This window comes from Camelina sativa, chromosome 15, assembly GCF_030686135.1.
Source record: "Camelina sativa cultivar CO46 ecotype springtype chromosome 15, ASM3068613v1".
Classification (NCBI taxonomy): Eukaryota; Viridiplantae; Streptophyta; class Magnoliopsida; order Brassicales; family Brassicaceae; genus Camelina; species Camelina sativa.
In genome coordinates this window covers 31270803-31282380 of record NC_141894.1, presented here as the reverse complement: position 1 = coordinate 31282380, position 11578 = coordinate 31270803, and the positions used below count along the sequence as shown (strand labels likewise).

Here is an 11578-nt window from a genome sequence, read left to right as displayed (position 1 = left end):
TTTACACTCTAACTTAATTATCAAGTTTATTAATTGTCTATAAACATTATGTGTCAAGTCATATTGACATAGTTGTAATATCATATTTAAGTGAAAAAATTAGATATTTTTATTTACTTAATTAGAGTGAAATTTTCTTTATACAATAAATGTTTTACTAATTATTTTAGTAAAAATCTCAGTGGACCAATTAAATGATAACATGTGACTTATATTTGAGGAAATGTTACATAATTTTGTTATTTTAACATTCCTTAATTTAGATATTTTTAATACTTTATCTAATCTATTTATGATTTAAATATAAGCAAAAACATTAAAATTTGTTAAAAATTAAGTTTATAGTAGACAAATAATTAATTTACAGATAAAGTTACCAAACAATTAATGATTATAAGGTGGTTGTTAATTTTATATTGGATTAATTGATTTTGTACTTTATGTGTAATTAATTTATTTTGTATTTAGTGATTAAATTTTTCTTAAGAAAAGTTTGTCTATTCATTTCCAATATTCATAAATAAGTGTCTTATTTCATAGTTTATTTTATAGTATAATATAATCTACCCCTACTTAGAGAGAGTTAGGAACTCATACATTGGATTGATTCCATTATAGAACAGAAAAGATTGGACACCAGGTGCCAAAAGTGTCTGGTTAAGGTGGTTTCACTTAAACCACTCGCCTACATAAACCTTCCACGCTTTATATCCGTATAATATATATGTACATCAGATAAGGAAAACCTTATAAAGACAACCCTAATACTATTGAGTTTCACTTTTAAGTTGTTAAATTACAACAAGTGAATATTGATTATATGCAATCAGGAAACATATAATTTTAGAATTATAGTATAGCTCTAGAAATTGATTGTTTTGCCTGATTAAAGGAGAAATGCGTTGGTACGGTGTTGTTGCTTATGCCAAATGCATGATTTGATATTTGTTATCTGGTTTGTGGATGTCGAGATATTTTTTGAAAATTCTCGATAGTTACGTCAAACCTTAGTCTAAACACCGACATGATTTGGAACATTCGTATATATGTTGTAAAACACTCCATCGTCGGTTATAAATTTATAATTCTTATTTAGTATATGTGTGTTTGTTTGATTTTGGTAGTAATCATAACAGTTGGGATTTTGAAACAACCCCAAAGGACTAAGATATAGTAAAACTAGAGACTCTCACACAATGGATATATATCACATAAATAGGATTGTTCCAAATCATTTCAGGTATGAACTTACAAGTTCATCTATGCATGGTCCCGAAAGTTCTGAAAAATTTAGAGTAGTCGCATGCATGTTTATGAGATTTATGAGGATCGAATAATTAATTTAAAAAGGGTTAGAATTGATTGTGGTATTTAATTTCATGAGTTTAAGCTTTGAGAGCCAATTATTTACATATAATCAAAAGCTAAGCCTTAAGGAGAGTCATTTTTGGCCATTTGAGAGTGGTTAGCTAACCAAATCACTACTTGGAGACCAAGTCTCTTTAGGTGACCCTTGTGTATGAGAGTTTGTTATGTGTTGCAAACTCTCTTCTCAGTTGTGAACCAAAATTTATACACTCTTCTCATATATATGGTTCCAGAAGTTTTCACAAAATTTCCCAATCATAAAAGGTTCAAAACGGGAAATCAAATATTACAATTCTGACTAGATTTTAAGTTGGAACATATATATATATATATATATATATATATATATATATATATATAGCATATGTTCTTTCATGAAAACATGAGGAAGGATTCGAAAATCACCTTCTTATCACCAATCATTGCTTGGTTCGGAGTTATAACATATGAATTCGAGAGTTTAGGAGAAAAGAAATGACCTTTTGAAAGTGACAATTTTGGAGCCATCAAACTGGTAACTTCATTCACTCACATATGAGAGTCCACTTTGGTTGATTTGTCATCTTCAAAACCATCAAACATAAACAAGTTAAACACAAGATAAAAGACTAATAAGAGTTTGATAAATAGTTTTTAATAAGAGAAAAAAAGAACTCCTAAGAAGATCGTTTTTCAATTACAATTAAAAACTGTCCTGAATTATATATTAATCCAAAGAGGATTGAACAGCTAAGATTAGCATAATATAGCATTAGGATCTATATATAAACAAAATTGTTAAGATTGAGAATATTATGTTAGTCTCAATAACTCAAGTTTTTTTTTTTTTTTTTGACCCTTAGATATTGCAGTTTCAAGCAATTCATATCATGGATGAGGTCATGACTAATAAGAAGATGCCCACCATCCCTTTGCAAAATTTCTAAAACTCGATCTCTTACATCCTGAAGTTGCATACCTTGCTTCAAATTATTTTCCGTCAATCTAGTTTTATCCTCTCTAAATACATTAGGCGGTTGAGCAAGATTGATATGAACAATCTAACGCAAAAGTAGTCAGTCCAAAAAAACAAAAAAAAACATAACATGTAATCGGTAACAGTGAGTTGTGGTTGGATGTGAGTGAAAAAATAACTTTCTCATCTTAATCAACCATGAAAACCCTTACACAAAGTTCAACATACTCGTCATCACCACCACCAACTATTTCATAGTCAATTGATATAGGCTTCATGTGTGTGCCACTTGTACTAGAATTAAAAGCATTGGCCTCCTCATTCCATTGGAGAGGAGGGGTGCAAACATGGGACAATTTTTAATATGCTTAGCCTTAGCCTCTTAAAAGTCTTTAAGACAAAATTTACAGCCTTTTTCAGCTAAAATTGTTTTGCATTATTCTTTGAACTGTCGACAGAGATGGTCTGAAACTGACATTGTTCAAAAATGGTATGAAATTTAACTAAATGCATTCCATAATATTTACAATATTATCACTATTTTCATTTCAAATAAAAATAAAGGTAATAATCTTGGCAAAATAAAAGAAATTTAAAAGAAGTTATTAAATATAATAAAGACAGTAATTTTTTTTTAATTATTGATATATGAATTAATAGGAAAAAAACAAAAAGTATCCATATATTTTCTATTTGGATGTTCAATACCTCTTCTTTTTTTGTTGGAAGAAAATGCTTCATCTAAATATATTTGGTATAAAAATACATCCTTTGAATTTTAGGTAAATTTGAAAACCCAGGATACATCGACTTTGTTTTATGACTTAAACCACTTGGGTTTTTAACCGGCTGTAATTAAAGTTATCATGTCCAAAATAGTGGAATTGGGGTGTTACACAATGACTCCCCAAGCAAGAAATTTATTTAACCAGAAAAAATTTTGGATTTAAATTCAAAGAACCGGAAATTAAACGACGATGACCAAAAGCCAAAACGGCAAATTCATAGGAACTTTTTTTAAAATTTCATAGGAGTTTGAAACTTGTAAACTACTAGAAAAATAGGTAATTGAATAACACAAAACTTTAACAGAGTTTAAACAAAGTTTTTTTGTTTAACTACTTTAAACAAAAAGCGGAAAAAACAAAATAGGAAAAAAACAAAGTTTATACCAAATAGAAAAAAAAACAAAGTTTATACCAAATAGGAAAAAAAACAAAAAATATCCATCTATTTTCTATTTGGATGTTCAATACCTCTTCTTTTTTTGTTGGAAGAAAAATACTTCATCTAAATATATTTGGTATAAAAATACATCCGTTGAATTTTTGGTAAATTTGAAAACCCATGATACATCGACGTTGTTTTATGACTTAAACCACTTGGGTTTTTAACCGGCTGTAATTAAGTTATTATGTCCAAAATAGTGGAATTAGGGTGTTACACAATGACTCCCAAGCAAAAAAATTATTTAACCAGAAATTTTTTTGGATTTAAATTCAAAGAACCGGAAATTAATCGACGATGACTAAAAGCCAAAATGGCAAAATTCATAGGAACTTTTTTAAAAATTTCATAGGAGCTTGAAACTTGTAAACTACTAGATAAATAGGTAATAACTACACTACAATAAAAATGTTTTTGTGGGCGTAGAAAGAAAAGAGGGAACTAAATACAGACGTCTTTAAGAATACAACCCTCCCTGTGCTTTTGCATCCTCGCAAAAACAAACAATTAGATCAAGATTTTATAAACTCTGTTAAATTTTAGTGTTATTAGTTTGTGATTTGTAAAAAGTCATTTAAAATCTTAACAAATTTGGGTTATTGGATTCAGAATTTTATAAAATCATTAAAAGTTTTGTGTTATTCAATTAAAACGAAAGAATCTAGGATTGTTAATGAGTTCAATTATTATTTTATTGGTTCATGATTTTAAACACTTTCTTTACAAATTAAAATCATGAAAAATATCACAAAGATACAGAGATTGTTTAGATAACTTTACAAGATTTTAGAAAACTAATCAACAAAACTCTCTAGCAATCTCTAACAATATTTCACTTATTCACTTTTAATGATTTTGTTGAACTCTTCAAAAATCTTGATAAATTAGAATTCAATACAACCCCCTTAATCTATTTGAGGAAAAACAAAACCAAAAATAAGGCTCCTAAAACAAATCAAACCAGAAAGTCTTTACCCACATCAACCGAACCAAACCGGATTAACCAGAACCTAACCATGCAGCTCAAGAGTTTGTGAGCCTTTCTTCCCTCTTTTTCTTTTTTTTTTTCTTTCCATTTCTTCACTGTACATTTTCTGGTTTCTCAGAGCCAGTCGCCATTGCCCGACCAGAGATGTCTAGATGACGATGGTCCACCGTGTTCGCTCATGCTTCCTCTCAATCTAAAGAAGTTTCTTCTACTACGCATGGGCCGTAACGGACCTGATCTGTTTGGTAGAAAAAGCCCTCCTTCTCTTGGAATGCTAGAGGCAGAGTGAGGCCGGTTCTCCATGTCTTCTAGCGGTCCTGAGCTATATTCCATGGTTATGAACGACGAGGCTTGACCATACCTTAACCGAGGTGTCAAATTCCACCAGCTGCTATCCGATGGAGCCAGATCGCCTTTGAAGTCAGCAGAGTCTGGTACTGATGAGTCCTTTTGGCTGCAATAGTCACCACAGGTCTCATCTGCATCGTTGTATATAAGTTTCAATGCCTGCACAACTTCACCCATAAATGGTCTGTGTGAGACCTCTTGGTGGACGCACATGGAGGCAATAGCAGCCACTTTCGCCATGTCATCAAAGTTGTAGGTTCCAGCCAATGCAGGGTCCACCAGTTGCTCCAGGCCCTCTCTGTTGGCTAGTAAGGGTCTCGCCCATGTCACAAGGTTTTCTTCTCCTGAAGGTTGAGACATGTCTACCGGTCTTCTACCAGTGAGAAGCTCGAGTAAAACCACACCGTAACTATAGACATCGCTTTTAACAAGGAGATGCCCCGTCATTGCATACTCAGGAGCCACGTACCTGCAATTATTTCCAGGGTAGTCACTGTAAGTCCGCCTTCTATAGACAGAGGGTCTGTATTCATCACATCTGAGAAAAAACAAAACTTTACCCAAAGGTCCCCATGACTCGAGTTGAAATATGTTGACTTCCTTCGGTTGCTTCTCTCGCCAGTCCAAAGTCAGAGACTTTTGGGGTAAAGTCATCTTCTAGGAGAACATTGCTAGCCTTGAAATCACGGTGGATTACTCGGGGATTTGAATCTTCATGGAGATAAGCCAGTCCTCTTGCTGCTCCAAGTGCAATCTTCAATCGTGCATCCCAATCAAGCGTTCCTTCTGTTTTGTCAACAACCGGAAAGCCAGGTTTTAGGTGGTGAAGGAATATAATTGGGATATATTGTCATTAAATGTGAAGAGATCAGAATATGTCACCGTGCAAGTGGGACTCGACACTCCCATTGTGGACGAGCTCATAAATCAAGCAACGTGTACGGCCTTCAATGCATATTCCAATCAGTTTTACAAGATTACGGTGGTGCAAACGGCTTAGCATCTCGACTTCTGCAATGAATTCCCGGTCTCGGTTCTGATTGTCCCTAGTTAGCAGTTTCACTGCAACCTCCGTTCCATCTTCCATGCTCCCCTGATAAACACGACCAAATCCGCCCTCTCCCAAAACCCTTTTAGCACTGAATCTATCAGTTGCCTTCTCAAGCTCAGAGAGTGTGAAGGTCTTAACGGATAAAGCACATGTAGCCATGGAAGACATCAAAGAATCTGAAACCGAACTTCTAGCGCTACTGGAAAACATAGATCCAGCACCTGCAAGGCGTATAAATATTTCAGAAACGGAGTCTTTTAAAGCTACCGAAGCGTTATAAAGTCAGAGGGAGAAAATTACCAGGCCTTTTGTTAATCGATGAAGCCAAAGTTGGGCCAACAGCATTAGATGACTTCCCAATTTTCTTCCATTTCACGATTATAGATATAGCTCCAACCAAAACCAGAATGAGCACAAAACCTGACAAGGCAATGATTGCAATCGTTCTAAAACCTATACCCTGGTTTTTGTTGGTAAAGGTTGCATTGATTGGAAGCCCAGTACTTGCACTTGGAGCATCTGCAGTAGGATCTTCATTTGGCGAAGAAGAAGGAATTCCTGAAGCAAAGTAAAGACATTCAAACTTTGAAATGAAACCAAAAAACAAGTGTACAAACTTGCATCTGAAAGAAATCAGTTTACCTGGGTAACTTATGTGTGTAACCTCATAATCACCAAAAATAGTCTCGTTTAGAGGTACTTTCTTGTGCCGGAACCTCTGATAAATAAGTGTTGCTGTAGTGTTGTCGAACTTTTCTCCAAGTGGAACAAGGTTAATATCCACCACTGTTTTCCCTTGGTTTTCACTGTCGGCACTGGCACCCATTATTTTCACCTGGCTTTGTTCCAAGTACGTTCCAGCAGCAACCTCAATTTCTAACTCGTTGGTCACGGGGAAAATAGAAAAAGGCGCAACACTTAGTAGAACCTGAACTTTCATGGGGAAGACACAACCACAAGGTGAACCAAAGGGAGTTGAAGTGAGAGGCTCTACACATGTCTGCTGACAGTCTATCAAAAAGGAAAGCCGGAAACACACAGGAAAAAGTAGTTACTACGCTTGATCTATCAACTATAGTCTGAAGATGCATATAAAAGATAATCCTTGCCACTAGCATAGGGCGCAGGAAAATCAACAAGAAGCAAAAAAAAATTACCAGGTGAAGAAGGTGACACTGCAGTCGCATTGCCTCTTAAATGCCAGCGACGATGATGGTGATGACCCTTGCGCCTTGGTGGTGGAATGCGGCTTGGGCTGGGGGAAAAAGCTGAAAAATGGAAAGAAAATGACCAATGAATACTCCTATACAGAAAAATAACTACAGAATGTTTATGTGACAAAAAAAAAGGATTCCTTTCAGACCTGGTGAAGGTGCAGGAGCAACTGATGGATTAAGATGAGGATGAAAAAAATGCATTTGATGGGTCTTTGATCGGGTAAATGGCAAGCTCATTGGAAACAGCCGAGCTGCAAATGATAAGAGCAAGCTGATAAGTCATCTACAGATTCTTTCTATACATGTCGAAGATTCATAGCAGAATATAATGTTTCTAGAAGTATACATACTCAATCCTAATCTTGGATATAAAAGTACAATGCATACGTTAACGAATACATTTTGGCCAAGAGAATGTCACGCGAATTCGATATTCCCTCTAAGAAACTCAGAAAAGAAAGAGTAAGCTCTATGTGCATTCTAGCTATTTAAGGTTGGGTGGTGCCAAATAAGGCATAAAACGTGGGACTTCATCGTCACTCTTACGCTTCACAATCAGAGATTCCAAACGTAATTAATCTGAATCGTACTACTAAACCCTTTTGCTTACTTTGTACATAATAAAGTTAGCTTCTAAATATATCCAATAAACAATTCTAAATATAGATAAACACCAACAACTAATCTTGAGCTGTCAAAGTAAGAATCAACCAAAAACTTAACTAAGGTTAATTTCACCTATCTCAATCGTTTCCTAAATTGGTTCACCAAGCAAACACATCAAAAGGGGAAAGAAGAATCAGTTAACTAGTTCATACCAAAACATATATGAAACGAGCCGAGGGAGTGAAGAAGAAGAATTAACAGCAGAAGCATCGCAAAGTTGGGCATCTTATCTAAGCTCAAAAACCACCATTAGTCAACAACAACGGAGAAACCAAACCCTCACAGCCTCGCCGGACACTCTCCTCCGGCCAATACGAAGCGTAACCAGAACCAAACGTCTAACCATAACTTCCTCAAAGCTCCACAGACATTGATTCCTTCCTCTCCTCCCAAAAAGAAATCAAAAACCCTAGGGTTACACGATAATCGAGTAAGGTTCAAAACGCGATTTGCACAGATCCACGAAATGCGGCTCGAGATCTGTACAGAGCAGGAAACAGAGTCGAGCTTCACCGACGATACAGAGAACGAGAGCTTTTCCGGCGAAGGTATCAGAGTGGTAGATATATAGAGAGGAGAAGAGAGTAAAGTGAATTCGAACGAGAAGAAGCGAAGAGAGAGAGAGAATTTAATGCTGATGGTGGGAAGGGCCAAGAGGGGGGGGGGGGCGTAGGGTAGTGTGTTGCCGTAGTGAGACTACTGCTTTCGGAGAAAGGCACACACACACACACACAAAAAAAAAAAAAAAAAAAATAGGCGATGATGATGGCATTTAGCAAACACTGACGTGCTTTCTTATGCGCGTGGAGTCTACGCTCCTCGAAACGACAAAACTGGTGGCCGTTTGCTACCGTCACATCGTCAAAACCGTTTCTTTTTTGGGCGTTAGTTGCCTTATTGGGCTGGGCCTTACTACATATTTGGAAACTAAATCTATTTCAACATACCCAAGCGGAAAAGAAAGTTTATTTTTTCTTTTGTTGACAAAATCTAAGTAGTATTTTGCTAAAGCATATTTAAGAAATAATGCCAAAAACGAAAAGGGTGATTCTCTAAAATGTTACATTTTCATGTTTTTCTTTCCCAAAATTACTAGTATATGTATTCAGGAAATCTCGTATATCTTATTTAAGAAGACTTCATCAACTATTTGATTTTATGTAGGAGTATTTTTGACTAAAAATATTACAATGTTTTTTACGAACCTTCCGTAAAAGTTACAACTGATTTAAGTAAATTTTTCATTTTGGAATGCCCTTTACTTAATAATTATGGATCCAAATTAGCAGCTCTAGTAACAACACTCGTTCTCTGCTGCTCTTGATCCAAATGAGCAGTTTAGTTTCACACTTTATATATCTATCCCTTTTGGATTGTTGTTGAGAGCCTTTGCTGATTGTGTGGCTATGTTACTCTGATAGCAACTTTGTTAGTGTTACAACTTATAATACATGATATTGTGATTTCTTACACTTTTCATTTTTGACCTAAGAACAATTATAAGCTTACGATTTCTAACCATCTTTTTCCGCCAACAAAACAATATTTATGTCAATTGACAAAAATGTACTTTTTAAACTTCAATTTTCTGACGTACTAGTAGCAGCTAATTAATAATATGATTCACACATAGGTAATGTATCTACTCACTCTACTAATCAGTGAAGAAAGTTAACCTAAGGACAATGATAAGATACAAACTAACAGTTATGCTTCAATCATTCAAGAAGGTTTCGAAATCAAATGAAAACGTACCAACATAGTCTTGACTTACCGGTTCAGGCAAAGGACTAACCGGCCCGGATTGGTTTGGGTTGTCCATTAGCCAGTTCTCAAATTCCGATAGTTTGGTCTCCAAGACGTTTTCATTAGTCCCTGGTTGCTGCTGTGCCGTCGCTGTCTGTGAATCTGCAGTAGTAAGAGGAGCCTCAGATGGAACAAACAGATCCACAAACTGACGATTTCCACTACCATGTATGTTCTGGTCTGAATGTCTAGTGTACCTATTGCTCTGAGAACCAGGTAGAGCTGTGCAGTGATCACTAACACTGGGATGATAATTGCGTTGTTGAGTGTACATATCCGGGCTTATTGGCGGTGGTGCCACTACGGAAGAGCTGTGGTGGCTTGATCGTGAAGCATCGTCGTTATACCGGATGCTGTTACCACTTCCCGCAGAATAGGCAACTCGGGATCGTTGCCTATAAGAACTTCTATCCCTTTGGATCACGTTGTTGCAAACACTGCTCAATGACTGCGCTGGTCGACTCTGCAAGCCTTGATTGTGTGGAGTCGGTTGCCTGATTCTAAGCCTGGCTTTGACGTTTGAGGGATTAGCAACACGGGTAGATGATGAACAAGGTCGGATACCAACCTGGTTCTGAAGCAAAGTGTTTTGAGATACCCGTAAGATACTTGGAGTAGGTTTAGAAGATGGTGGGGTAGGCATGTATCCCGTCCTGAAGAATTCGCGCTGAGTCTTCCATATCTTCTCTTTATCATTAGCATGACAATGATTTATGGTGGAGGCACCAATAGACCAGTATGGACACGGAGCACGGATGTCACACACATAACAGTGACACTTGAAAAGTGAAAACAAATGAAAAAAGGATTAGCCAGGAAACAGAACCATTAAAGCTCCGTGCAGAATTAGAGTCTTTAGATGCTTACCATGTCGCAGTACTTCTCATGTGAGGTTGAGTTGAACGCGTACTTAGCACACGAGTGCCGAGGATGAGGGAAATCTCTACACGCTATCTACAAAACAAATATTTTGCTTATTGATATTAGGGAAACTTAAAAGACTACAACACCTGCATAAAGAAGATAGAACACACCAACAAAAAAACAATTCAATGATACACTGATTAGTACACCAAAACAGTTCAATGAATCAACCATTCCCCAAAACAGTTCCTAGACAAGAAGGTCTACATATACTTCTACTTATGAAATACCCAATCAATCATTGTCATGAAATTACCAACTTACCAAGCCTCATAGCTAAACAAGACTAACGCATAATTGTGAATCAAACTGGGAAAAAAAAGGAGAACTTGGAAATGAGAAGGGTCAAGTGGGAATACTATACCTCACCCTTTTGACCAACTACAAGCACATCATCATCATCATCTTCACCATCATCATCATTCTTGGCTAATTTATCATCACCATCCTCATCAACAGAAGCAGTCTTCGTCGTCTTGTCGGGATCACCATCCAAAATCACACAATCGTCACCATCATCATCATCCTCCTTTGGCTTCCGATACTGAGAATCAACGCAACCTTTCACCTCAGAAAGAACCTCGACTACATCGGTACTGTCCGATGTGTCATCGACGGAGTCGATAACATTGTTTAGCCATTTGAAGTACTCTTTGTCTGCTACTCCTGTATTGGTCTCCTCCTCCTCCTCGTCTGAGCTGATATCGACAACAACAACATCATCATGATTTACCGAACCCATTTCGAAACCGGATCACAAGAATTCTTCAAATCGAAGTCGAACACGGGATCAGAAAGGCATGTGAGAACACCAGAATCTAGTACATTTACCGAATTGTAAGAGTAATACAAAAAAAGGAAGACTTATTTTGTTTATTACCCGGGAAAATTTCGAGGTAATAAGAAGTATTGAAATGGAAACTTCGAGCAAAGAAATTAGGGTTTGGTTTGGACAAAAGCAGAAACTGGGAAGAATGACGACAAGTTTTTTTTTTTTTTTTTTCCTTGTCTCGTCTGTTGTGAAGATG

The 11578-nt window shown here is 36.2% G+C and overlaps 2 protein-coding genes and 1 long non-coding RNA gene across 6 annotated transcripts; 1 reads left to right on the top strand and 2 right to left on the bottom strand.

Annotated features, from left to right (window-relative positions):
* The first annotated feature begins 582 nt into the window (after positions 1 to 582).
* On the top strand, positions 583 to 2585 carry LOC147927390 (uncharacterized). The gene is made up of 2 exons (XR_015581310.1): positions 583 to 1882; positions 2211 to 2585. It is a non-coding gene; the product is annotated as an uncharacterized LOC147927390 (long non-coding RNA).
* Positions 2586 to 4403: 1818 nt separating this feature from the next.
* On the bottom strand, positions 4404 to 8941 carry LOC104773070 (receptor-like serine/threonine-protein kinase ALE2). The gene is made up of 8 exons (XM_010497625.2): positions 7973 to 8941; positions 7301 to 7405; positions 7095 to 7205; positions 6580 to 6948; positions 6238 to 6495; positions 5769 to 6158; positions 5447 to 5672; positions 4404 to 5355 (listed from the first exon to the last, which is right to left on the bottom strand). Exons 1-8 carry the CDS (start codon positions 8043 to 8045, stop codon positions 4653 to 4655), a joined length of 2235 nt encoding a protein of 744 aa, XP_010495927.1. The 5' UTR covers positions 8046 to 8941; the 3' UTR covers positions 4404 to 4652.
* LOC104773069 (RPM1 interacting protein 13) lies at positions 8925 to 11577 on the bottom strand. 4 transcript variants are annotated; one of them, XR_015582718.1, is made up of 5 exons: positions 10915 to 11577; positions 10494 to 10580; positions 9824 to 10404; positions 9595 to 9728; positions 8925 to 9234 (listed from the first exon to the last, which is right to left on the bottom strand). XR_015582718.1 is itself a non-coding variant. In XM_010497622.3 (4 exons), the coding sequence occupies exons 1-4, from the start codon at positions 11290 to 11292 to the stop codon at positions 9172 to 9174; spliced, it is 1338 nt and encodes a 445-aa protein (XP_010495924.1). In that variant the 5' UTR covers positions 11293 to 11577; the 3' UTR covers positions 8925 to 9171. The 4 variants fall into 4 exon arrangements, 3 of the variants coding, with proteins under 3 accessions (XP_010495924.1, XP_010495926.1, XP_010495925.1); XM_010497622.3 differs by having other exon boundaries at positions 9595 to 10404; XM_010497624.2 differs by lacking the exon at positions 8925 to 9234 and having other exon boundaries at positions 9344 to 9728.
* Between the last annotated feature and the right edge of the window lies 1 nt (position 11578).

Coding starts and splice junctions, on each gene's coding strand:
- LOC104773070 (XM_010497625.2), bottom strand. CDS start 8,045: ATGCCCAACTTTGCGATGCTTCTGCTGTTAATTCTTCTTCTTCACTCC. Junction 7,406..7,972: donor CTCGTTTCATATATGTTTTG/GTATGAACTAGT, acceptor TATCATTTGCAG/CTCGGCTGTTTCCAATGAGC. Junction 6,949..7,094: donor AGTGTCACCTTCTTCACCTG/GTAATTTTTTTT, acceptor CCTTTTTGATAG/ACTGTCAGCAGACATGTGTA.
- LOC104773069 (XM_010497622.3), bottom strand. CDS start 11,292: ATGGGTTCGGTAAATCATGATGATGTTGTTGTTGTCGATATCAGCTCA. Junction 10,405..10,493: donor ATGAGAAGTACTGCGACATG/GTAAGCATCTAA, acceptor TCACTTTTCAAG/TGTCACTGTTATGTGTGTGA. Junction 9,235..9,594: donor TTAGTCCTTTGCCTGAACCG/GTAAGTCAAGAC, acceptor AGTTGCTATCAG/AGTAACATAGCCACACAATC.